The sequence below is a fragment of the Chlamydotis macqueenii genome, chromosome 23 (assembly GCF_036417535.1).
Source record: "Chlamydotis macqueenii isolate bChlMac1 chromosome 23, bChlMac1.mat, whole genome shotgun sequence".
Lineage (NCBI taxonomy): Eukaryota > Metazoa > Chordata > Aves > Otidiformes > Otididae > Chlamydotis > Chlamydotis macqueenii.
In genome coordinates this window covers 4,649,293-4,676,586 of record NC_141578.1, presented here as the reverse complement: position 1 = coordinate 4,676,586, position 27,294 = coordinate 4,649,293, and the positions used below count along the sequence as shown (strand labels likewise).

At 51.2% G+C, this 27,294-nt stretch overlaps 1 protein-coding gene across 8 annotated transcripts in view; it reads right to left on the bottom strand.

Moving 5' to 3' along the window:
• ANKS1A (ankyrin repeat and sterile alpha motif domain containing 1A) overlaps nucleotides 1-27,294 on the bottom strand; it is a 106,741-nt gene that overhangs the window by 31,158 nt on the left and 48,289 nt on the right. For 7 of the 8 annotated variants that reach the window (XR_015261019.1, XM_086765940.1, XM_086765934.1 and 4 more), the window contains 2 exons: nucleotides 22,953-23,524; nucleotides 6,262-6,328 (listed from right to left, as the gene is read on the bottom strand). Coding sequence is in view for 6 of the 8 variants with exons in the window: in XM_086765940.1 (XP_086622066.1) it covers nucleotides 6,262-6,328; nucleotides 22,953-23,524 (639 nt within the window). In the remaining 2 variants the exon portion in view is untranslated. Of the gene's footprint in view, nucleotides 1-6,261; nucleotides 6,329-22,952; nucleotides 23,525-27,294 lie in introns of those variants that run through there. The other variant, XM_086765939.1, reaches the window with a different exon arrangement.

Sequence of the window (27,294 nt, the reverse complement as noted above, 5' to 3'; positions counted from 1 at the left end):
TTAAAACAAACTCCTGTTTCCCAGCTCCACCCTTCTCCTTACGCTCCACATTTTAGGAATCCTGCCTTTAAAAGGTCTGGGGATGGCAGAGAGGGAAACAGTCAATAGAGTGCAGCTAACGAGCAAGCCAAGCAACTCGGTTCCTCTTGCAAGATATTCTCCAAGTAACACAGCATGCTTCAAAGAAAACAGGAAAGGGAGAGGGCTCCCAGGGCTCAGAAAGGTCCTTTCCCAAGTTCTTCCATCAATAACGACCTTTAGGGCCAAGTCTGACTCTGGCTGGGGGAAGAAATAAGTACGTGGGCCACGCTGGACAAAAAGCATCACGCCAACTGCTCACGGAAACTGAAAATGGTTTAACACGACCTGGTGTGGCCTGGAGAGACAGGACCAGGAAAAAAACTGCAGGTCCAGGCAGGCGTTGGTGAAACCACTGTCCACACGCAAAGTGAGCGTGCAGGGCAACCAGGTCAGGCAGGCATTGTCGCAGCCGCGATGGTCGTCAGCTCAAAGTCCTTAAATCCACTGGGCTGGGCAAGAAGATCGGGGAGCGCGTTAGGCAAGAGGGATCGGTGAGGAACGCGGCCATCAGCGCTATCAGACACAAGAAATACAGCCAGCCTCTGACTTTCCTGGAACTGAGATCAATTAGCCAAATGCAGATTGCTCACAAATTTCTCCCTCTTCTGTCAAGTGAAACACCCAGCACGTTCCTCTCGGCTCGGGTCAACTGCAGAGTTAACCCTCCAAGCCCCGAACCGCTCCTTGTCCAGCGCAGCGTGCCTCCTGCCGCATCAAGCTCACTGACTGAGCAGAGACCGCTCGTCTCTATTTTTGGGGAGGGAAACGCTGCCTGGCAAATCGCCGTAACCCAGCGAGCACCACACGGGTTTCAAGCTCAAAGCCACAGCGAGATGAGACGCCGCGGGGCTGAGTTTCTGCTGCGGGACCTGCACTCTCCTACCCCTCTGACCCACATCTGGAAGGAAGAGACGATCAGAAGCGGGTTGCTGGAGCTACATACACACGTGACTGCAAAACACACGTGCAGAGAGACAGACTGAACACAAACATCACCTCCCAGGCCAAAAAAAAAATCCTTAAGCCAAAGGTTTGGTGGAATACGGTGTCCTTTAAGAGATGGAGTTCCTTGATTCTCCAGCCTCCGAAAAGCTCTTACCAACACAGACCAGTGACAGACTTCTCCTTCCCTCCGGATTATACCACCCCAACCCTTGGGAAGCACATTTGGAAGATTTTCTTATGAGCTCTACCAGGAAATGAGAGTCAAACCTGCCGGCCAAGAAACAGATTCTAGCTCCAAATCCTATGAAGACGCCAGGATGCATCTTATCATCCAGGGCCCTTGAAGTTTAACGTCCTTATCCACAACACCACGGCAAGACACAGAAGCTTTGTTACCTTATTTTATGGAGGAAAGCGTGATGGTACAGAAACTATCTATGTGCCCAAATTTGTATGGGAAGTCTGGGGCACGGCAGGGACCTGCAACCAAGCGTCTTGGGGCTGCAGCAAAGTCCTGAGGAGCAAAAGCTAAACGCTGCTGGAAAACAAAAATGTAAGGGTGCAGCACCCCAGGACGGCCTTCGTGGTCGCAGCGAGGGGCTGGCAAAGCACAGCCCGCTCTCCGGCTAGCTGTGCTCACAGGAGAGGAAGGAGAGGCAGGGAATACGTAGAGCAGCTGATCTGCACACGAGGGATCCCAAGCCAAGCGTAACACAGCACAGCCCGCGGGAAAACGCACGGCTTAAGGACAAGGCAGCTCCCGGATCCGCCCGCACCCAGAGACCGGTGTCCATTTTGCTGAAGGCTCACTGCACAACGGCAGCTTCTGCTGAAGAGCTGGCTCCTCCTCTCCCTCCGTGTCAGACCTCTTCCCTAACGATATCGATCCGTGGCGTGCGCCGCAGCATGAAGGACCGGCCTGGGGAGAGGAGGGCTTGTCACAAAGCAGGATGCTCAACCCTTGCCGTTGGGTCAGACCTGAAACCACACACCGCTCTGCACCCCTCTGCAAACCCAAACCTAAGCCCTCATCAGTACATCGTATCGAGGGCAGGCACAGGTTAAACTCCCGCTGGGAACGCACGGTGGATTCCTCCTCGGCAAAGCAAAACCCCAAGCAACACACGGATACGAGATAAGCATTGCTATGACCAGCGTGTGCGGATACGTATTAGCATCTCATCAGGAGGAGACGCTGCCCAGCCGGAGCAGCTCAGACGCAGCAGCTTGGAGGTGAAGGATTTAAAAGGACAGAATCCCTCGCGGTGGCAGCTCTCCGGCATCCTCCATCACGCCGCAGCAAAGCAAACAAGCTCTCAAGTTCTGCTTTTGTTTTCGCTCCTGATTTAAAGGCAGAGGAGGAAATTCACGCTTGGAAGCACCCCTCCTGCAAGCAGCCTTGTTCAGCGGGTATGGACACCTACAAGAATACTCAGAAAAAGCCTCATCACTCAACTTGAGACACGTGGCAGATGAACCAAATCCAAAGGGCACGGCCACCATGACACCCGTGCTGACCTGCAACTGGCATCACCCCCGAACAGAAGCAGCCAGGGAGCACAATCTGCACCCCCCAGAGAAATCCAAGAGGCATCAGGCACCACCTTGATCCCCAGGGGTAAGGAATCAGGAAAGGAAGGCAAAAGGCCGGCATGGCCAAGTTGAGATCTGCTGGTCAAACTAAAGGGCAAGAAGGAAATGCACAGGCGGTGGAAGCAGGGACAGGGATCTCTGAGGAGAAGGACTTGGGGGTACTGCTGGATGAAAAGCTGGACATGAGCCGGCAATGTGCACTCGCAGCCCAGAAACCCAACCGCATCCTCGGCTGCATCCCCGGCAGCGTGGGCAGCAGGTCGAGGGAGGGGATTCTGCCCCTCTGCTCCGCTCTGGTGAGACCCCACCTGCAGCACTGTGTCCAGCTCTGGAGCCCCCAGCATCAGCAGGACATGGACCAGTTGGAGAGGGTCCAGAGGAGGCCACGCAGATGCTGAGAGGGCTGGAGCAGCTCTGCTGTGAGGCCGGGCTGGGAGAGCTGGGGCTGCTCAGCCTGGAGAAGAGGAGGCTCCGGGGAGACATTACCGTGGCCCTGCAATACTTAAAAGGGTCTTATAAAAAAGATGGGGACAGACCTTTTAGTAGGGCCTGTAGTGACAGGACAAGGGGTAATGACTTTTAACTAAAAAAGGGGAGACTCAACCAAATAGAAGAAATTTTTTATGCTGAGGGTGGTGGAACATGGGCACAGGTTGCCCAGACAGGCGGTGGAAGCCCCATCCCTGGAAACATTCCAGGCCAGGTTGGCCGGGGCTCTGAGCAACCTGATCCGGTTGGAGATGTCCCTGCTCCGTGCAGGGGGGCTGGACTGGTCCCTTCCCACCCAAACTGTTCTATGAAGGCTGTGCCCCTGAATAGGCAGGACTGTTCCCAGCTGGTGGCAGATGGCGTCTCAGATGGTGGCACTTGGTCAGCCAGGAAGTATCCCAGAGGACAGCACTGCCACAGCTGAACTGGTCTCCCCACCAGAAAGCATTTCCTACAACAGCATTTTCAAGATGCAGACTTTCTGAAACCCTTGAGCGCTCCATGATATTCAGGCACCTTCAGTCCCCAGACAGCAGAGTTCATCGCCATCCATTTAACCAAGCTCCCTACGCCGTCTCTCACCACAAACAGCCCCGTTTCAAACGGCACCATTAAAGCCAAGCCATTCCCTCCTCCTGTGAAGGCCTCAGACTCAACTCCGTACGAGAGACGACGCTCCCGAGGACCCACGGCACTGCCTGCAGCAGAGAGGACAGGTTCCTTAAACTGCTGATTTCCAGAGCGAAGCTGCATCCCGGGAAGAGAAGAATTCCAATAAACCTCCCGAGCAGCTCGGAGATGTAGAAGGGCTGAGACAGCTGGGAAAGGGGGAGCTCGTTTCCCCGCTCTGCAAACAGCACAGAGACGTGCCCGGGGCATTTGCGCTGGTATCAAAGCTTTCCTCCTTTATCAGTTCCATCATTTACTTTCCTCAAAAGAAGAAACCAAAAGTATAGGAAGAAAAAAATATTGAAAACTCCCCGTGAAAGCTGATAAAACTGCAAATCGATCCCGTTTGCTGCGCAGAGCCAAGGCACGCAATAAGGTCACTGCAGCAGGAAGATTTTTAACCCAGACTTGGTTTTCCCTGCTGCTCCGGACCGGATCCCGAACAGAAACTCAGCCCAGGGTTCCCTGTTCCCCACATCCCAACTGCCTCTACGTACAACATTTACAGAAACGAGAGTGCTTGAACCCAGGATCATCCCCTGTCGCCCCGACGCCGCGCTGCAGAGAGAAGAGTTGTAATAGCTCCAGACGCGGCCGAGGAGGACATCGCTCTGCTTGCGGAAAATCAATGCACAAAGTGACACTACGATCCCTTCTTCACCTTGTTGTATGGAAATTGGAAAAAGCCAAGAGAAAATGCACAAGTAAATAGCCTCACACACTATGTATAAAGTTTTATTATAAAACTAATAAAACTACGTCGTTCAAGGTCACAGAAGTATGTAGGTGAAATATATAGAAAAAACTTGTGATGAGTTTTAACTCATTTAAAGCAACAGGACATGTAGAGTTTTACAGCTGCAAAGCTGGAGAAGATATTTTAAAACATTCTGGCAAAAAAAAAAACCAAACATTTTATGAGCTGCAGAAAACCAGTAGTTTTGCTGGAAAATCACTGCACCACTCCAACTACTCTGGACGGTTTGTTTTAGAGGCTGGGTGGCAGAACAGCTCTTTACGCCTTATTCTACTGCAACCAAACTAAAACCTGGCCTTGGTAAGCTCCAGTTAACACAAACTGCCTGAGCAGGACCCTTTACCCTGCACAGGCTTTGCTCAAGCGTTCCTGGTCCCCAGGAAACCTTTCTTAACCTGGAAATACAAACAGCTCTAAAGGACTCCTCCTCACCCAACCCAACGTCCACCGAACCCCACCGGCGGCCAGACAGCCCCTGCGAGCCCGCGCGTCCCCATCAGCTGCTGTGGCACCCTGAGGAAACCATCCTAAACCATACCAAGCCGTAAAGAACAAAATACTGGAATGTGGAGGGCTACAGACAGGTTCTGCTCGTTTCCAAAGGGACAGACCCACACTTAACCAGAAAAAAGAGCACCTTGCTGCTGCATTATGTATTGGAAACAAAAGTGAGGTCGTTGTGGGGACTGTGAGCGCACCCACAAGACAAATTATGCAGCAGCTCTGGTTCAGACTGACTGCTTAAAGAGAATTTTGTTGCTATCCACCAGAGCAGACCAGAAACTTGAGACAAATGTATTCTGAAAGGCAGGAGAGAACTGTAGGCAATCAGTTCGACTTTCTCAGAGGCTACGCCGAGAACAACAGTCACTGCAGGAGCCGGGAGATCAGAACTTTCTACCCCTAGGATGGCAGGCATCCTTACACCGTCTTGCAACTGCAAATTAGATTTTTTTTTTTTTTTGGATGCACAGAAAACCTAATTTTCTCCTACACACTGAGCAAAGACTAGTTGTGAAGTTTTAGGCATCAGAACGCGGTGGCTGTGTGAGCAGGAGCAATGAGCCAGCCGCTCTGGAGCTGATTTTCCTGCTGCAAGACTGCAGAAGAGCAGAAGTGTCCCAGATCCCTCACACAAACCAGCAACTCTCACCTCCACCTAAACAGGAGGACTGTAAGGAGTCACTTCAGGTATAGGAAGGCACCAATAAATACTCCACAATTCTCAGCAATAACCTTTGTTTACAGCTATTCAAGGATGTAAAGCATCACCACAAAACTTACCGTACCCTGAACAGCAATGCTAAGCCCCAAAACATATCAACAGGCGGTTTCAACAAGAAACAAGACTCCCTACACACTCTGCTGTCACGGGGTGGGAATGAATCGACACCGGGGTAACCAGGGTCCCCCCCTTTCCCATCAGGCCGGAGGTACCAGCTGCAACACTCCTTACCCAGCCCATTTCCCCCAAAAGCCTGCTGAGAGGGAAGGACAGCTGCGTTATAGAAAATTAAATTAATCTACCTAGGGGAGCACTGAATTAAAATTGCTGCTAGCAGTATTGAGCGTTACGCTGGGAAGCTGAGGTCTGCTCCTCCTGTGCCAGAGCTTTCCTTTTCCTTCTGGGAGCCAAAACAGGTTAAAGAGCTCGGCAGGCGAGAGCCAGCACCGTGTTTTTGCACAAAGCACAACCAAGACAGACACAGACGAGCCGGGTACACTACCTGAGATCCTCTGCTGCTCCTGAGAAAAGTCAATGCCTTCGCCGATGGAACTCATGATTTTCTCAATCTGAAAATAAAAGAGAAAGAAAAAAAAAAAAAAAAAAAAAGGACGTGCTGCATTATTCATAAAGCCTCAGGAAAAGTTAAAGGCAGCCCCGGGATTTCACCTGCCACATGAAGAAATCCAGGAAAGGATGTTAAGGTACCTCCGACCCAGAGAAGGTACGCTTAACACCCTGCCCGGAAAAGTCTTCATGAGGACGGGTGACTCAGAAGGGATGTGGAAAGGCTGGGACTCCACAGAGCCTTCCCTTCTGCAACTCACCAGAGCCTGAAAACAAACAGCTCCAACCATCCACCTGGAGCAGGAAATTAGGGAGAAGGAAAAGAACCCCGAACTCCTCCACTCACCCTGTGCAAGCATGCAGCCCCACCTCCACCAGCAGCAAAGCCTGAGAAACGCAGCTCGCCAACTCTTTCACAGCACGCGGCACGGAAACTCGCCTTCCGCTCAGCCTGGGTTTGCTGGGTATTTTGGTGCTGGTTTGGGTTTTTTGGTTGGTTTTTTTTTTCCAAACCACCACATTTCCCAATCCTGCGCACGGACACTGCGCTCCTCACCACTTCCACTCAGGGCAGAGATGCTTAGAAAGAGTTTGAAAATAGATCATGTTCGCAAAAGCAGCAAGATCACGGGGGCAAACGCCTTAATTACCCAGGAGAGGGAGCTCAAGACAATTCCATCCCCCGGTTTAAGCGATTCACGGTCAGTAGCTCAAGGCAGACCTCATGCAACAAAGAAAAAAGGTAAAAAACCACTGCCTGAGATGGTGTCTTTTTGAGTCCACTTGAGCCGCATACAAATGACTCCACTTGCCACAAAAAATAATCACTATAAGCTGCAATTTTCATACAACCTACAGGATACTTTCTTAAATGAGAACAGAAACTTTTCAAAAACAATCCTTCAATAAACTTCAACTCTTACAACTTCCTTTTTTCCTGGTCTTTCAAGGTTAGACTTAGGGAAGGATCCCAAGTTTTCCTGGACCTCACCCCCCAGCCGCCTCTGTGCTGCCTGCATCCCAGCGGGGCTCCTGGAAATGCTGCGGGGAACTGGGAGCTTGACTTCCCTTCCAAAGCAATGGCAGCTTGAAGCTAAATTCAACTAGGGAGGGGTTTTTTGGTGAAACAAAAAAAAAAAAAAAATAGACAGTTTAAAAGGCTCCTGCCAATGCAGATCTTCAGTAAAGTCCCTCCTGTTTGTGGGGAGCAGCCAGGCAGGGTTAAATCTCACCAGGGAGGTGTTCGTGCGATCTACAGAAGAGCCATTAAAGGATGCGGATCCTCTGTGCCTAGAAAACTGTAAGGATGAGCATCCCATTGGAATGAAAATAGTTAATATTAGATTACTGGGAGCTTTGAAGACCAGCCTGAAAAAAATAATCAGAATGCACACATGTATGTATGAAAAGTGAATCACAGAAGGGTTTGGGTGGGAAGGGACCTTCAAAGCCCACCCAGTCCAACCCCCCTGCCAGGAGCAGGGACATCTCCAACCAGATCAGGTTGCTCAGAGCCCCGGCCAACCTGGCCTGGAATGTTTCCAGGGATGGGGCATCCACCGCCTCTCTGGGCAACCTGGGACAGTGCTCCACCACCCTCAGGGTAAAAATTTTTTTCCTAATATCCAATCTAAATCTCCCTCCCTCTATTTTGAACCCATCACCCCTCGTCCTGTCACACCAGGCCCTGCTGAAGAGTCTCTCCCCACCTTTCCTGCAGCCCCCTTTGGGCACTGGGAGCCGCTCTCAGGTCTCCCCGGAGCCTCCTCTTCTCCAGGCTGAACAGCCCCAGCTCTCCCAGTGAGAGCACCATCGGGTGCTGGGGCCACGCAGATCTCAGGCAAAGGCCAGAGACCATCAAACACTGACACGAGGGTGAGCGGAGTCGCTGACAGCGTGGCAGGGCGAGCGATCAGACCTCTTGTTTCAGGAGGGTAAAAATGACGAAGGAGAATTGATGTGACAGCCTGGGACACGAACGCTTGCGCCTACAGAAGACAAGCCATTCAAAACTTTAATTAAAAACTGCAAGCTATCTGTATAAGAACTGGGATTCGGTGTTTTAAGCCCAAGTTTAAAGGGATGAGGCCACGTAAAAGGCAAAAATATCCCCGTTTCAAGTGGACTGTGGCAGCCCTTAAAGGACAAAACCCAAACACAGACAGGGCGGTTCGTTTTGCAGCCGCTCACATCCCTGGCTGTTCCTTCAGATAAGAATTACACAGCCAGCCACCCTGTCATCTGATCCCGCTCTCCGGGCTCCCTGGGGCTGGATAAGGAAGGCCCAGAAACACAGCTGTCGGAACTGCAAGAAAAAGGGGAGTTTTTTTCCCCTCAGCTGAGCTGAGGCTCGTGTAAATCAGCAGCTCTGCAGGATCAGCAACAGAAGTGTGGCATCAGCTAAACTGGAACCAGCTAAGAGGAAAAAACCTGAATTTAAAGTCTGGTGACGCTGAGTTTTTCTTCTACCCCAATTGTGCCTTTGAACCGTTCCCCTCCGTTGGAGGCGGTTGTGGCCGTCACCTTCACTCACTCCAGTATCACCTGCCTTCAAACAGAGGTTACTGACTGGAACCCGGAGGGAACCCGGGTCTCACAGAGCACGTTTTCCCCTGTCACCATTTCAGCAAGAACCCCCTTGCTTTACCTGGTTTTGCCCCTCTGAAGCAGGAAACGCTCCCCAGCAAAGCCTCGAAATGTCACATTTCCTCGCGCCCTTATGTATCATCAGTACATAAAGGCCGTGCAAGGCTGGAGGGAAACGTAGGGATGGTGTAAAACATTTCCAAATAAGACCAAGGGCTTTGGAATTATTTTATTCACTTCCATAGGCAGGCACTGAACCCGAGCTGCGGCAGAATTTCTAGGATACTGCCACAACCCTGAGGGCTCGCTGCAGAATTTGGGTGTTAGGGTCAATTCAGTTCAAGCTCCAGAAGTTCACGAGCATTAAGCTTTGAAGATTTATGTCAATTAGCTTCATTACAAGGTGTATCGCTAAGCTGGAGCCGCTCTCGTACCGAGTGTCTGGGATATTTATCTAAAAGACATTTACTTCAGCGGATCTGGAAGCCTTTGAGGTTCTTTGGGATCATTTGGAGCAAGAATCACTTGGTTCCAGCCAAGCTTTTCCTCTAGCTCATCAAAAGGGGGGAGAAAAAAAAAAAAAAAAAAAAAAAAAATAGGTGAGGAGGGAGGGAAGAGAGGAGGCGAGGAGAAAAGCGTGTTTGTTCAAGCAGCCCCAGCTCCCTCCGCCTGTCTCCCAGCGACAGAGGCAAAGCGCTTCGCGGATCTCTTACGCTGTGCCGGGACCCAGCTCTGAAGACGTGCGGGGACCGCCGCCGGCGCTGCTGGGGAAGGCAAAGAGCACAAGAGCATGTTTGCAGGTTCAAACGCCACGTTTGCAGCCCCTCTTCGGTCAGAGCGGCGACTCTGAACGCTGTTTGGCAAGAGCCAGGTAAGCTCCCTCCCATCGGTACAAAGAAATCCCATTTATCTCCCAGCGCTTTTGCGTCGGAAGAGCCAGAGTTTCACCCTCCCCCACTGCACACCATGCTTGGATGCCCTCTTCCACCCTTACCCACGCACAGTTTGCTCTCTAACAACGCAAAATGAAGGAGGAGAGGAAGTTTTAACATGATTTTTGAGAAAGGTTGGCTGTTCTGCTGTGTTTATTGCTGGGAAGAAGCCATGCCTACCGCAGCACCACGGCCCTGGAGGTGACAGCGCAGGATGAAAGGACTCTCCCCATCTTTCCATTTCCTCCAAATGTAGATAAGAGTTTCCTAAAAACAACTTTTCCCCCACGCATGGAGGTAACGTGCTCAAAAATTGCAGAGAAGAGGACGAGGTGACTCCAGATCACAACAATCTGACACCATAAAAGATTTGCTTCCTTCCCTGCGTCTCTTTTCCACAGCTGGATTCAAACTGCAATTCAGCTCTGAGCGCAGGCCAAGCTCACTCCTTCCCGTCGCGCTGCCCTCCCCTCATAGAGAGGGAGTGGACGCTTTTCAGGTTCAGTCCCCAGCTTTGCAACCAAAACACGGCGGCGAGGGCTTGCAGAGGTCCTCCTTCAGCACCGAAACACCCACGACTTTTTCCTCAAAAGCAGAGGACTGCCTCCTGCTCTGTAAAACTGAACGGCGGCGAGCTAATCGCACGGTGAAGGATGACCTTTCACAACCGGCGGCGGTCACGGATCCGCGCAGCCAAAGCTGTATGACAATTAACGCAAAGGCAAATCCTGCTTCGTGCCCTCGGCTCTCCCCAGACAGAAACCGCGCTCCCAAGTCCCACACAACCCAAACACTGGTTTCTTGCTGATCGTCTTGATTCAACCCTTCAGAGGTTGCAAAGATAAGATGACAGAGGAAGGATGCAAATCTAAAGAGAGAATTAACGTTTTAAGCACCCCTGTCCTCCAGAACCGGTCCTCAGCGGCATGAAGATGGAGCTGGAAGAGAAGATACCTCGAAAACAGCCTACGCTACAGTTTTTTTACGCTGTTCTTTCCCAGTGGTTAATTATTAAAATACAAAAATACCATGTTTAAATATAGCGCGGCGGTTCAGACTTCGCTGGAGCCTGAACACTCAGTTCCGATTTGTTTTGCCTTAACCTGGTTTTTTCCACTGAAGCACCAGGCGTCCATCTCCGAACAGGTTGTGGGGTGAGGTTTGTGTGTTGTAGAGGATGGTGGTTTTTTTGGTTTGTTCGGGGTTTTTTTGTTTGTTTTCTCACAGAAAAAAAAGAGCCTGCAAAATCCTTTTGCCCCCTAAATTAATACAATCATATCTGTTACTCCTCATCTAGAGCAGTAGCTGGCTCCATGCTATCAAGACATTTTAGCCAATGATGCCTGAAACCCTATCAGGAAAGGGGACAAACTATTGGAATGCCAAAATACTTTGGGAGAAGGAAAGGCTGCAAGGACAGGAGAGCACCCTTCGGCAAATCCCAAAGCAAAGGGTGCAATGGGAAGGAGTCGTGGAGTGGTCGCCAGGACTGAAGCACACTGATTTATTTTCACATTTGCCTACATTTCGTCGGAGAATAAAAATACCCCCCCAAAAAAAGGAGCTGGGTGCGGCCGAGAGTCATCCCGGGGCTGGGGAAGTGGTAAGCTCTTCCACGCAGGCAGGCAGCCACGAAAACATAGCAACCAGCAATTTACTCCAAAACAGAACTTTATCTTAAAACAAACCATCCCGAGCGACGGCGTTCCGATTAACGCAGAGAAAGGTATTTGTTTGCAGAACGCCCGTAAAGCCAAGCCAGCTCTGAGGACCTGCTGGCTGCTAGGTTTGTTCTGCCTGGACAGAGGAAATTTCGACACCGGAGTCCTGCAAAGCAATTCCCCACCTCACAGCGGAAGCACCCAACGGCTTTTGACACGAGCAGGATGCAAAACATCTCCTTTGCTCCGATATCGCTCTGCGACACCCAGAGATGGGCAGGTCCCTGCGGTGGGGCCAGCCCCACATCTCCCGTGAGGACCGCGGTGCCAGGTACGGGGCAACGAAGCCCCCACGGATCCTTCACTCCGCAGGGCACGCGTGGCCCCACAGCCAGCCCCGACGCGCTGCGTTTCTGCTCCTCTGCCCTGACGGACGTGAAGCCGCGGTGTCCATATTAATCTCTCCGGTTTTTCCTCCTCCGAGCCAACGCTGAAATTTGGAGCCAGCAAATCCACTGAGAGACACAGAGGATGCTTAAACAAGTCCCGGGGTCTTTTATCGCCAAAATAAAAGGCAGCCTCGCGCAGTACCAGCTGTCTGCGGCGGCTCATTTGCATGCAGGGAAAGGATGCTTCATTCAGAACGCAACAACATCGAGCAGCGCTCCATTAGCGCGACGCTCGCCCAGTTTGGGGGCATCTTTATGCTGCCGGAGCTTTCTGAAAGGAGCTTAATAAAACCTCACCTACGGCTGAAAAGCCCTTGCATTTACATCGATATAAATGCAGAAGTTTTGTTCTCAGTCTCTGTACGCAGTGTCACCGATTCCCAAGGACGCAGCAAGGTTGTCCTGGGAGAAGAAAATTAAAAAAAAAAAAAGATATACACGTGCATGCCAGCATTTGGATGACCAGATATTGCAGAGAGCTACAGCTATCCTACCTCGGACAGTTTATCAGCAGGGTTTTCCCCCTCTCTCCACCCCATTTGAGAACAAGAGGTGGGCAGAGCATCCAGCGGCGTCGGACAACGAGCCGCACCGCTGCGAGCCTAACGCCCCCCACGTGCATCCCCAGCCCAGGTCCACAGGCAGGCTCCAAGCCCCACAAAACAGCTCTGTCTGGAGGCAACGCACACTTCTTGCTCCAAAATTAAGGTGTCAACCAGACGAGAAGGTTTGCGTACGGTAACTGCGAGGCGGGAAGTGGAACCAAAACACCAGGCTATGCTGGCAAACCTCTCCACTCGTCCTCTCTCTTCCCAACACCTCCTGCACGCACACACACGGGGAAGGATCCGTGGAGGCTTCGTTGCCCCGTACCTGGCACCGCGGTCCTCACAGGAGATGTGGGGCTGGCCCCACCGCAGGGACCTGCCCATCTCTGGGTCTCACAGAGTGGTATCAGCACCAAGGAGATACTTTGAGCTCCTTTGCAGGGAGCTCATTTCTGAGAAGCCCAACATCACCATTAAAATCCAGATATGCCTTGATACACAAAGGAGAGCCTCTTTGATGCTTTTATTCTGGAAAAAAACAGCTTTTAGAGTGAAGTCAGGGGCACTGAAAAAAAACTCCAACCAAGTGTTTTCCCTTTAAATCACCATAACAACTTCAGACTTGTTAAATCAGGTACGAACAGAACAAAACCTAACAGATTGCTTTATTCTACAGCTCCTCAAAGGCTCCTCACTGCTGCATCAACCCAAACCAGCAGAAAACAAATTTTTTTTTTAAGCTCGAGGTGCTTTCTGTGGTTCAGCAGTTCACCCAAAGGCGACAGCAGCTTTCTCACCTCCACATCACGGGGTGACCGTCAGCTTGGGCCATCACCCGGAGCGTTAGGGGATGGTGGAGCAGGGTTTCTCCTCAAAAAACCTCTCCTGCCTGCTGCTTCCTGAGCTTACCTTCCTCTAGGATATGATTTCTGGTACCACACACCATCGCCCACCTCTGAGCTCTGCACAGAACAAGGAACAACCCCGCGTGGGGTCAAAGCTTCCTCTGTGGCCCCTTCCCAAACTGGCAGCTCCAAATTTCCAGTCCAGAAGCCTGGTCAGAAGGCAGACAAGCTATAGCACGCATGCGTCAACGGAAGAGAAACACCGAGCAATAAAATTATTCAGATAAAAGTCTATAATTAAATAAAACCACACAGAAACAACCAGCACGCTATCCACCATACGCACGGTACTAGTGCATGATAACGACACCCTGCAGCATGAGCGTAATTAAGAATATATCAAGATTCTCATTATAAATCCTCATTATTAAAGGGTTCATAACCCATTGTACAAACTCGCCTGGGGCTACAGCTCTGCAGACAAGACAGCAGCTCCGGCAGCGTATTTTATCCTTGCAAGCTACTTATAAAGTTGGATTTAAAGGTTATCAGTATTTTAAATTTCCGCAATTCCAAGTCAGTGTCAAGGGTTAAGACTTCGTTATTTCTAAGCTTCCACAACTGAGGGATAGGGCACATTTGGTTTAAAATTATAAGAAAACCAGGCAAGCTGCTTCTACGGTTTAAAAACCCCTTTGAGTACAACAAACTCCTCCAATTACAGAGTGACCGGCTTCATTACAGCCTAACGAGTTAGCTCTAAAAACCAGGGCTGAAAAATAAGGGTGCAACAGGTCAACGGAGGATGCTGGGGAAGCACAGAACAACTCTGACGCTTTCCTTTCATACCAATACCGCAGCAAAAAAAAAAAAAATACAGTATAGGAAAGGCAAGAACAGCCGTGAGCTGTATGGTTGCCAGAAAAAGATGAGCCCTCCTGCACACAAACCTGACTCTCAATCTTCAATATCACGGTCAAAATTTTGTGTCAGACTGTTGCGAGGCGACCCTAGCCGAACGTGGGATGCTGCTCGCCGTTTCCAACCGTTTTATGGATTTTCTAGTCAACAAGAGCAAGTTATTTTGGGGTTGCTGGGAGGAAAAAGAAAGCAGAGCTATTTAATCAAGATTTAGGATTTTAATTGCTGACTTGTGAAGTCATCTCTCAAGAGACGCGGTGTCTGGTCCGGAGGGGACGGAAGAGGTCAGCACGAGCAAATGACTCAAGTGGCAACTGCCCAACGGCGCCAAACGCCAACGCCCCGCGCAGGAGCGGCAGCCCGAATGAACGCAGCTCCAGCGAGCCTTTTCCAGCCTCTCTAAATCAACACCCAGTTCACAGCAAAAGTCCCACAGACGGCGAAAACGCCCCTCAGCTGACACTCTTCCAGGCTTCTCCCTGCAGTGGTGATCACACCAGCCCCAGCTCCTCCCGCTTCTCCTTTCACGTTGAGGGAACACGTGGTGGCCAGACACCTCAGCCAGCCTCCCAGCAGCCGTACCAAAATGACATCCAGTATATCTGACGTGCTGCTTCACGTTTATTAGCCCTCGCCGCTCCCCCAGCCCGCAGCCCAGTAAAGCGAGGCACGGCGGGCACCCAGGGTCGCACCTGGAGCTTGCTGTGGCTCCCAGGCGTCTTGCCGATTCAGAAGAATTGAGGTTTGATGTGACAGCAGCACGGATAACAATAGAGGGGGCAAAGCCAACGGAAAGGCAGATTTTCTGAAAGCCAACACGACACAGGCGCAAAAATACCACTGCGCTGAGGGCACTCGCAGCAGCGGGCAAGCCGAGAAGATGCTGCACGCGGACATTCATCGCAGGTGCTGCTTTACCAAGCGACTAGGTCCTGCCTGCTCCCCTGCTTAACCTACTGACGCAAGACATGAATGGTCCACGGCATTTTCCCCAGGAAAGCCTTTGCTTAACGGATACCTGACGTTACTGACTGATACTGCATCCCTGAAGGTGGAAGCAAGGCTGCTCAGACCCAGCCGGGATCCGTCCCCGGAGCAGAGGGATGGCTGGATCGCAGCATCCCCCAGGAATATTAAATATTAAGAGCAGGAGAAGCATCTGAAACACCAGAGGCCTGGAAAATCTAATGCTCTTTTTATTAATTCCAACTCAAACTGCACAAGCAAACCAGTTGTTTGAGGCACATTTCAACACTGAAATGTCAGAGATCCCATGCTGCTCTCCTCCAGCAGCACGTGCTGTCCACGCACGACACGAGGACTTGCTAAATTTGTTATTCATTTCAAGACATTCTGCTCATTCTGCTCATTAGTGATAATGGCACACACATTTTCTGGCTTAACACGGTCTCTGAGAAACTCGTTTGGATCGGGATCAGAGGCCCTTGCTTCATACTGCTCCCTCTTTGTACAAATCCTAAAATTACAAATCTGAACACATACCAAAAGGAAAGGAACTCGGGGTACAAATCTGTATTTCACAAGCAGCGCGTGGCGGATCTGCGGTTTCAGAGCCCTCCAAACATCAACGGCTTCTGACAAGTACCCACTAAAATTGGATGTTAACACGCCAAGATGGCCAAATGCGACAACACGTCGGCTCAAACCAGCAAAATGGCTGGACGCTGGTTATTTTGAACTTAAAATTTAAAAAGACAAAACCCCCTTAAGAATATCAAATCAGCTCACCGTCTTCACAGCCACTTCTTCACACCCGCACCCTAACACGCGAAGCCAAGGATGATCTGTTTGGCTCTCGGTGCAAGGGTTGTCTCCAGCACACAGGATGCAACACGGCACGGTGACGCCCGCTTGGAGACTTCAGAGAGAGCTACAGAAACGCTTTTTAAAAAATAAACACTTCTGAAGTGCTGGAAGATGAGACAAAGTGGAAGAGAACGTAATGAAAGGCTGGATTTAGTAAGGAGACCGAGGGCGGACATTTCTGTTCCTGAAAAAGCATCCCGAAAACGTTAACGATCACAAGGTCATTACATAACCAAAATATCCGTCAGAGCAGGAATAATTTACACAGAAGCAGCAAAAGCTTCTGATTCAGAAATACTGAGCTAACACACTTGAAAAGCCAACAGAAACACGCAGCCGACTGGAATTGTTCTGTTATTCCAGCGCATGGGATGCGCACACACCAGCTCAGATCCACGCTCAGCCTGTGATCGGTGACCCGTAAACGGGAGGGGAAAGAAGTCACCGTGCATTTAGGTCTGTGAGGAGAGTATTTTCACAAATCCTTCTGAACGCACGGATGGAAGGTTTCCTCCGCGCGCAGCGTAGCTGATAAGCCGCTCCGTCTCCGAATCTGCCTGGGGGGGAGCTGCCCGGATACCTGTCTCGTTCCAGATGAACCGATTCGAGCCAAAGAGCTGGCACACATAATCCTCGTTACGCCTAAACCTTCCTGCTAAGTACAGGAATAAAGCACGCTTCGTCTTTACATTTACCTTTCAGACCAGCACACCAACCAGTTTTACCTATAAAACGGGTAAATTGCCTTAATTTGGCTTGGATTGGCTTAATTCCGCATTGGGTTGTAATTTTTAAAGGCACAACAGAGACAAAGCAAACCTGGGAAGTGGAAACACAAAAGCTTTCACTGCAAGAAGTTAATGAGGACGGAAGTCTGGCTGTCGGGGGCAAAGGGAAAAGAGAATCAACACAGGGTGATGTAAGAATTAGAATCACAGAAGGGTTTGGGTTGGAAGGGAGCGTTAAAACCCACCCAGCCCAACCCCCCTGCCAGGAGCAGGGACATCTCCAACCAGATCAGGTTGCTCAGAGCCCCGGCCAACCTGGCCTGGGATGTTTCCAGGGATGGGGCATCCACCGCCTCTCTGGGCAACCTGGGCCAGTGCTCCACCACCCTCACTGTAAAAAATTTTTTCCTAATATCCAATCTAAATCTCCCTCCCTCTATTTTGAACCCATCACCCCTCATCCTGTCACACCAGGCCCTGCTGAAGAGTCTCTCCCCACCTTTCCTGCAGCCCCCTTTGGGCACTGGGAGCCGCTCTCAGCTCTCCCCGGAGCCTCCTCTTCTCCAGGCTGAACAGCCCCAGCTCTCTCAGCCTGGCCTCACAGCAGAGCTGCTCCAGCCCTCCCATCATCCTGGCCTTAGCACAGGAAAACCAAGAGGAAACCTTGGGATCTGGAGATAATGGAATAATCAGCCCATAATTACGTTGATTAAGATCCTGATGGCCAGCCCACACGCTGCAGGTAGCATGAACACGGAGAGGCTGGACACGTTGGTTTTCTCCAGCGCGTTTCTCAGGTGAAACACCAGTGTTTGGATCTGCGGCGCGGGCCGTGCGGAGCCATTACCCGGCAGGTGAGCTGCACGAGCCTGTCAGAACCAAAATCACGGAGCTTTCAAGAGATGCAGTTTCACCAGGCACAAAAATAGCAGCTCTCCCCGTGAATACCAAGGGAAATATTTTGCACTTGCTTTCAATGCCAGCTTCCTGCTCTGAATTTCAGCTTCTGCGTGGCGTTTTAAGGCAGCGGCGGGTTTCGCGTTGAGAGCGTTCCCAAAACTTTCACATCTCAATGCAAATGTTCTTAATCCTCAGCCGTAAGCGTGTAATTAAGGCACTAATTCCAGTAGCTACTTAAGCACCCAAGCAGTCCCGACAAGGTTAATGGAGCTCAAGCACTTAAAGCCACCGCAGAGCAGCCGCAGTCTCTAACTCGCTCCCCGGCTCTCCCAAACCTGCGACGGGAGGCACGACGGATGTGCTGGGTACGCCGGGCGTCCGCCCCTGTGTGACACCGAGACCCTAAAAATGGATCAGCCACAGGTGAAACACCACATCCACTGTCAGTCTAAACGGGAAAGAGATTTTTCTGTGGCCACAGCAAAACATAAAGCACCACCGGAATTATTTAGAGGAGACGATGGTTGTCCAGTTCATAATTAGCTACAGACTATTCATTAATTCTTGAACTAAATTCACTAGGGGGGAAAAAAAAAAAAAGCATTGAAGTGGTGGCCTGTGAATCTCCTTTTTTTTCTAAAAATTGCTGAAGGAAAATGCATGTTTTATTCAGTTCTCTAAGTTTCTTCTGAAGGAGGTTTAATCTCTTCCTAAAAGAGCTAAAAACAGCACACAAAGCAATCGCCTCATCTTGTGAAACTGATGCTGGAACCTCTGAGCCCAGCGTTCATTACAAATTCTGCATCACAGCCGCTGACTTGATAGCGGACAGCTGGAACGGGAGGATTAAGGGATGTCAGGAGCCAGGTCTGAGGCTAATTCTCGGCAGCCTGCCTCATTCTCTGCCCCTGAACTCTTAACAGATCATTTTTCTTACTGACACCTACAACCCTCAAACACCACAGTGCCTCCGCTCCGCAGCTCTGCTCAGGGCGTGGATGCGGATACGGGCTGGTGCCACCAGACTGCACAGCTGCATCTCCTGGATCACACACCTATCAAGAGCAACCACACTGCGACCCTCAAAGAAAAATAAATCCCATGAGCTGGGGATCCCATCCCGGCTGCACGGGCAGGAGCGCTGGGTACCAAGAACAGAGGTAACTGCAGGAGCAGCAGCGTCGGAAACCAATAAAAAGGCACCAAACCTCAATTCCTGAAGCCAAGACACGGCCCAACGTTTCTGCGCTTTGCCGAAGCCGAACATCTCCCCTCTTCCCCCTCCTCGACAAACAGAGCTCGTTTCTCCGCTGTTTGCACGTAGGGGTTTTCAGGTCGCCTCACTTGGTCCTGTGGGAAGCGAGGATGCAGCTTCCAAACACTTGTACGCGGCTTTTATCAACCTGGCAGCATCTAGGGGACAGAAAGCGTTTGTCCCAGCCCGACTTCTTCTTAAGCCACCGTGGTTTTTAGAGGACTTTTCCAACGCCCTGCAGCTCAGCCACGGCTTCCCCCGGGAGAGATTACAGCCCTGCTAATTAATCTGTCAGGAAGCTGCTCCCCAGCAGAGCTGAATGATTGTGATAAAGTTTTACTTCATCCTGGTTGGGCTCTCTTCTTCAGCACAGACATGTTGATCTATCAAACAGATAACAGGACCTGGAAAAAATGCAATAGAAGCCGGGGCAAGGAGAAAGGAACCATTTAACACCTAAACCTGGCTGAGAGCGATCAGATGGCAGGGGCTCAGAGTAAAGCAAAGTGGCTGCATACCTTTCAGCCTTTGTTACACAGCTCGTTATCGACATTACACCTGTACCTGCTGCCCTGCATCCTCACAGACCTGGAATCACCAGGAGAGAAATCAGCCCAGCCCCTCCCGGATCACCCCGCGGCGCGAGCAAACCCCACGGGACCCCAGCACCGTTCTGCGCGACACAAGGGCAGGGCTCGGCAGGAACCCGGGCAGATGCGCAGGGCTGGAGCTGCTCTGGGAGGAGGGAGGCAGAGCAGATGCGAGTTAATCTGCTCCGGAAAGGGGGCTGGCAGCCGAGCCAGGCACGAGAGCCCCCCTCCTCCTTCAGGAGCGCAAACGCAGTTTATTCTCCTATAGAAAATCCACAGTGAGCTGCATCTGCCGCGTGCTCATCTCACAGCTGCTAAACATTTATGAGCCGATTACAAAAAACAAATTTATCACTGCAGCCCTCAGCCAAGTTTGGAAGGATTCAAATATTTATGCTGACGAGCAGCTCTGCCCCCTCGCACACTTCCTCTCTCCCACTTCGCTTCCCACTCCAGCGGAGAATCGAGCGGTTTCAGCCCTCACCCCTCCTCCCTGGGCGATACATTGCTGTTTGCATTAATAATTTCTCCGGCTTGCTCGCGAAGAGTTTCCATCGACAGCAGCTGAGGGGGGCACCACGCGTACGCTCCCGTGAAGGAGCCGGCGGGTCAGGAGGCAGACGGGACGCACGCCGAGCACCCGTCGCGGGACGGGGCACGCAGCAGCGCTGTCGGCATCTGTAACTTGGGCCAGGCCCTCGGAGCAGGGGAGCTGCGACTGGGAAGGGGGACGAGCTTTGCCAAGTGAATCATTTCTTCCCCATCCCACCCTTTTGGCAAAGCCAGCACAACCTTCCACTTCCAACAAAGGGCATTGGCAGCGCTGGGCCGGGGAAGGGACGTGACCCTTCGCTTGCAAACAGATTTTCCTGCTGTCCCCAGCCAGCGAGGCGAGCCGAGCACGGCCACCCACGGCCCGGAGCGACGCTCGCCCGGCCCCCGCCACGGATCCCATCTGTCCGCAGACACAAACGGGTCCCTCCCCGGGTCCCCGTGCCCCGAACGGACACACCTACTGCTGGCAAGGCCGGCGGACAAAATCCCCGGCTGGTTCGCTACAGCTGTGCGCTGCACAGAGCTGCGCATGGCTGACTTCCCTCCCCGGTTGCCTGCATAAAGACTATTAAAATTAACAGAATAATGCGTATAAATCTGCCATTGTTTCCCCTGGACGCAGAGGAAGAGCCAAATCACTGCTAACAGGGGTGGCTCAACAAGGTTTTATTAGCCTGGTAAATTCCGAGGCTGCAAGTCGCATTTAATTCGGAGCAGCTGCCTTATCCCATTCAGGGCACTAATTAAACCTCCAACAACAGCACTGCATTTATGTTTGAATCTCATCCTTGCCATTATGACCAGCGAGATCAGTCCCTTTCTGCCCACACAAATCACGGAAAAAAAAAAAAAAAAAAAAAAAAAAAAACCAAAACCAACCCCAAATGCTCCCCACAGGTGCATCTTTATCATCTCTTACCAGTCACAGGGGTCTGCTTTAGGATTTTTTAAGCAAGACCTGGCCTGGCTGAATAAACTGCTGTCAGCAGCTCCTTTTTACGCTGCTTCTGCAGAAAATTGCTCTGCCCCGGGAACCGCGCACCTCCTGCCCAAAGAGTGCAGCCAGGAGTCAGAACAGGACCCCAGACGCCTCTGTGCCGCCTCTGGAAATTAAAGAGCAAGTCAAGCTCAAGGCAGGGAATCACCAGCTCCGGTGGGAACAAAACCATTCTGCTAAAAGAGGCCAGAGCCATCTCACCGATGAGGAAACTGAGGCAGAGAGGAGAAACCTTTGTCCAGGATCATTCCAGCTGCTCTGTGACGGCCGTGAGACGTCAAGGCAAACCAGTGCTCCGGCCACAGGATGCTACTGCCAGATTAAAGCAATTCTGTAAAATGTTTAAATTACAGGAAGACAAATAAAACCATCAGGTTTGGATAGCGCCTTTTTTTTTTTAAGTTAGACCTGCCCCGTTGTAGACAGATGGGAATTTTTCACATTCTTTCTTTGATTTCCTCACTTAAACAAGCCAGGAAGGAAAAGCAGATTTTCCTCTTGTGGCTTGTTAGGCTGACAGCGGGTGGAAGTGATGCTTTTTGTTTACAAGCAGGGAAGCAGATCTGCGGGTTCACGTCTCAGAGCAGAGGAAGCACAGGCACACCAACACTTGACCCCTGCTACCAGTCCAGCCGCGCAGCACCGCAAGGCCAAAGGCTCCTTTCCCCTTCAACGTTTGCTGTGAACAGCTCGGTTAGGCACGAGAAGCACAGTGAATGTTACCTGCTCCTTTCCAATAAGCCTTCTGCCGCACGATCTTTCGCTCACAGCCACAGTACAACTGACCCAGGTAACCAACAGCAAAGCCTGTGCCACCACAGGAGAATGAATTCATTTGGCAATGCTGAAACACCGCGGGGAGAGGGGGTGAGTGAACCGAAAGATGTACTGAGGAGGGATTCCCACTTTGCTTTCAGCCTCTTCGAACACCTCCCTCCTCCACAAAAGCCGATTTTATCCGAGTCAGGATCAGAGAGGCAGCTGAGCAGCAGTCGGCACAGAGGACAGGTGAGCAGGGGCACAGCCGCCCCACGAGTTTACGCGCCCGGCTCCGCACCCCCAGCACCACGCCGGGGGTCTGATTTCCTTTCAGTGTACAAAGAGTGGTGCACCCGAGCTTATCTCTGCCGCAGCGCTGCTGCTCTACCCGGAGAATCATCTCCAAAGAATGTTTCAGTAACACTGCGGTGCTGAGTTTCAGAGGGACACTTAATCTCGCCTGAGCGGTTCGCTAGGGCCAACTTTCTGAGCATGAAATATTTAACTATCCGTGGGCCTCCTGGGCTACAGTAAAGTGACTTCTAACAAGCCTCTGAAATAAATACGTGAAGAAGCAAGCAGGAGCTATTAAGTACACAAAACACAGCCTAATTACTCTCCTCCTTCCATCCCCGTGAACCCAGGACCCCTCTTATCCCCAGCAACAAAACCTCTCCTCCAAAAGCTTGGAGAGTCCCCAGGGAAAAAAATTGAAACGAGAAGGTCAAAATAAATATTTGTGAGGAGCATTGTTATCAACTCTCCCTCATTTTGGGGATGTAAAAACTTATCTGCCTTGCCTAAAAGAAATCATGCCCTGAACAACTTAAACTTCTGAAAAGCTCCTCACTTCTTGCAATTCTGCTTCCCCTCCACTGCAGTGAAGCCCATCTTTTGGAATTTAACACCTTAAAGACTCACAAGTGAGCATTTGCCTGTTAGTGTGATGTGAGAGTTAGTAGAAGTCGTGAAAACCACCCAGGACCCCCTCCGAAAGCCAGTGTGGGAGAGAGGAGCTCATGCTGTACGGATTCATTCCTGGCACAGAAGCTCTTAAACAAGGTCAGCCTTACCTCATCCCACTCCGAAGCGAAGGATGGGGACTTCTCCAGCCTCTTCTTCCCGGTGCTGCAGTTCGAGAGCGATTCACTCCGGCTCCCCATGGCATCGTCTTCTGTCGGAGAGCAGGTCAGAAGATCGGAGTCCGATTTGGATAAGCTGCGGCTGAGTTTAAGCTCGGCTTTGGGCTTGCTCCCCGGGTGGGCTCTGCCCACAGCTCTGTCCCCCTCTTCCTCAGCACCGCCGGGGTGCTGTAGCACGTGGGGCGTGACTACAGTTTCAGGATCCGCCCGGTTGATGTGCGTGTGCTGGACGGTTGCGTAGACCACTTGCTGGTTTTGGTCTGGAGAGCTGGTCCGTACTGATCCAGAGGCAGGTAAGTCAGCATCCTCCAGCTGCATAGCAGGTGGGTGGCTTGTAGCTTCCGTGCCTCCTTTCTCCGTGGAGGAAACGAGCCTGAAAGGGTCCTCACTTATCTCACAGATTGGGGAAGAACCGTGGAGCAACCCTGAAAACTGCTCTGGAACCTGGATGTCCTGGCCGTCGGCAGAGTCCTGGCTGCGGCTGCCGCTGCTCCTCCTGTGGTCTTCAGGGAGATGAAAACAGAGGGGGGGAAATTACAAACATGGAAGAAGCAGCAAAATTCCAGCTCTCCCCGTGCCCTCCCTCAGTGAGGGAGGGAGAGATAAAGAGAGAACAGTTCAGTATTGTTCCACGCGCTCAACTTATACCCAAAGTCATGGCATTTACAAAATTCCAAACACTGGCCTGATTTATGCAATCTGGCAGCTCTCCTTGTTGTTTTATTCCTGTTAACACTAACTATCAGGCCTTGCTATATAAGGCAAAGAGAAGTGCTAACTATATCCTGCAGAGAGAGCAAGCGAGGTAGGAGAGGCAGAGACGGAGGCTCCTGGAACATCTGACACATTTCCACAAAGGCCAAAGCGTTATTTAGAGCAGCGCTCCCTGCTCTTGGCACGGGCTGCAGGGTGGGAAAACTGCTGGACTGTAATCAACCTGCGCGTTCCAAAATCCCTTCTCCCAAAAAAACCCACGGCTTTCCTCCCCAGTGGTTTCCGAGTTTAACCTCTCCTCCTTACTCAGGGGAGAGAAATAAACAGTTTACGCAATAAAAAATTCGATGAAAAAAGTCTCTCTTGCAAGCGAACCACTGAAGGCAGAACGCTCTGATCTCGTAACGCGCGGAGCACCGGCTGCGCGAGAAACGCGACACTTCCTCAGCTGCTCCTGCTCCAACATCTGTAATATCAGGTACCAGGGTCCCGCATAAATCATGGATAACTGACCGATCCCAATTGCCAAGCGCGGGCACAGACACACGCGGACTCACCTCGGTCACGTTACACACACTTGAACTGCAAAAGCAGAACTTTGTGAAGCCAAGGATAACTTCTGTTTACCAAGGATTCCTACACGTATCCGTAACTGCTTGCAAATTTTAACTACTTTTAACCACTTCCATTTAGCGCTGAAGAAACTCCTTGGTCTGAGGACCAAAAAACCGCACTGCAAAGGAGCGTGAAGGCAAAGCACCCCGAGAACGCGGCTCTGAAACGCAAGGAGGATGTTTAGATGTGAAGAGGAAATTGCTGGCTTTGCAACACGGCAGCTCTCGGAAGCCAAGGCAAAGGAATCCTGTTTCAGTGAGGCAAAACACACTAATGAATTTTACTGATCTTTAACTAAAAGCAACAACAGTGAGATCAACTCCTCCGCCCCGAGCATCCTCTCCAGCTTAACCAGGCCATTTTCAAACGCTGCCACCCATCTGGTTTTGCGGTCTGTCCTCACACCAGAAATGAGGCAGGAAAGGACTGAATTAGTCATTTGTCTCTGCAAGCTGCCTTCGGTCCCGGGGTCTCTCACACCCAGTGTCTGATGAGCGTAGCTCATCCCTCTCGCAGGCTTTTGTTTACTCCACAGACTCAGTTGGCAGCTGAGTCAGGAACTGCAAAGCCTGAGCGGAGGTTTAACTGCCAGGGCAGCGCGCCGGCCGACCTCGCTTCTCGCCGGGATCAAGCGACGCAAGGGCTTATTTCATTCTGGATCCTACGAGTTAAAGATTCCAGGACAATGAAGTAGTTGTTGATTACCTCGCACGGGCACATACAGCACAAGTTCTGCAGCTGAAGCTGCCAAGGGGGAGGGCACGTCCCCTGCACCCCGGGCAGGTGCTGTCACCAGCATCACTCCTATCGCTGCGTGGGGAGCGAGCACCCCATCGTGAGACCTCAAGAGCAGACTACGTTTGGTTATTTCACAAAGTTATGAAGCTGTAATGCTGGAGAGAAACCTTAGAAGAGCTCAGACACGCTGCGTTCATAGGACAGACTGGTATTAGTAAGAAAAAGCTCTCAGTCTGGTATGAGGGACACGGCAGCAACGGGACAGTGACAATCTGGTGGGGAGGGAAAAGCTTTTCCAAAATCAACAGCCTTTCTTCTTTAACCTCTTTCCTTCCTTGGAAATAATTTCTTCCATGCCCCAGCTTAACCTTTACTGACATTTCTGCTGAAGGCAGAGAGGCGGCTGGTGAAAGTTTATGCCGCGTGCTGGAACGCTTGGGTCCAGCCAGAACAAAGTGCCCCCAATCCAGCTCCAGAGACTCACAAAAGGGCTCCTGTTGAGCCGAAATCACAGCCACCCATTCATCCCTGAGCCAGTGAAGGACTTCAAAATACAAAGCAGCTGCCAGGGAAGGAAGGGATGAAGCAAGGGCAACAGCACTAGCTCAGAAGATGTGAGGAACATCTTGAAGAAGACATTTCAGAGCGTGTAACAGGCCTGTGCTGGAAGCTGCAGACAGAAGAGCCACCTCCCTCTTTTTTACCACCGAGGCTCATGTGACAGGAACACAAAGGGTTCCCGGGGGATCCCGGGGTTTCAAGGAATTCTGGGGTTTCGGCTAAAGGTGCCTCAGGACAGCGAGCAGAAAGGCCAGCACTGGCCACCTCAGGAAGGTGCACCTTTTTGGGATGGGTTACTGACGTGGTTCAGCTGATCCGCTGATCACTCTTCTCATGGCAAAAAGATGAACAGCACCCATTTTTCAAGGGTGTTGTGAATTTGAAGAAGAGGAAAATAATACTTAAGCACCAGAAAAGCAAAGAGACCCCAGCTCTATCCATCTGCTGCACTCAAGGGATTTGAAAGCATCCTCCTCCAGTCACAACATGTAACTCAAAAAGGGAGTTTTTGAGTTTAAGTCCTTAACACAGGGACTTCTGGCCAACTCTTAGCTCACTTGACACCCAAGCACGGACATCTGACTGGTCCTGACTTCTCCAGCCAAGGCCTGCTGCAGGTTTCACCGACAGGAGGAACTCCAGCACCTAACGGGAACAGGACCGCCTGTGAGTACAGACTGTCTGCTTCCAGGGAGGATCCGACTGAGAGCTTTCCTGCCAGCAGCCTGATGATTCCAGATCACTTCCCTAAACTCCTAACACCAAGCTGCAGCCGCCCTGCCTCGATCGAATTTCTTTCCCTCCGTATCATCAGCAGGGTTTGTTTCACGCCCCTGGGTCAGTAGAATGAAGCTGTTATTGCAGCTGCTTTTTTTTTTTTTTGCTCAAGCTCCTCAACCCTAAAACCAGCGAGGGCATATGCTGGCCTCTTGCTTTCAGACAGAAAAGGCTCCCCATGCCAGAATTTGTCAAGTGAGGAGCATGCAAATTATCTCGTGTGGCACGGGAGGCCAGAGAAGAGGGAAGCTGGCTTTAGGGTGCTACTTTAGAGGTGCAAAAACAACATTCAACTGCAGGAAAATTAAAAACAAAAGCTCATTTACACAGCGAAGTACCGCATGTGAAACCAAGAGACGTACGGTACGCTCCTGTGTTAGTCCCATCAGGCTCAGCCACGGTGGGCAGAGTGTATCTTCCAAAAGATACCTGAACTTGCGCTCATTTGGGCTCCCTCCCCTTCTGAGAAAGGGCAATGAAACACTGCCCTGGCTGCTCAGGGAGACCACTAATGACTCTGAGCAAAAGCATCTAAATACATCATGACAGCAGAAACGCAGGCTTATACCTGAGATGTGGGAAAAGAGTCTGTCCTGCAGTCAGGATAAAACCACGGGAGGGCACGCAGGCTGGGGTTCTACACTGTCGTTCATCTCACAGCAAACCAAGAGGTTTCTGTCCCTTCCAACCTTTGCAATACTCATGTGTCCCCACAAATTCCCTACAGTGACACCCATGCCACTGTTTCAGTAGCCACACTCTGGCTCTGTGAAAAGATATTTTAGAAATCACAAACTGGTTTGGGTGGGAAGGGACCTTCAAAGCCCACCCAGTCCAACCCCCCTGCACAGAGCAGGGACATCTCCAA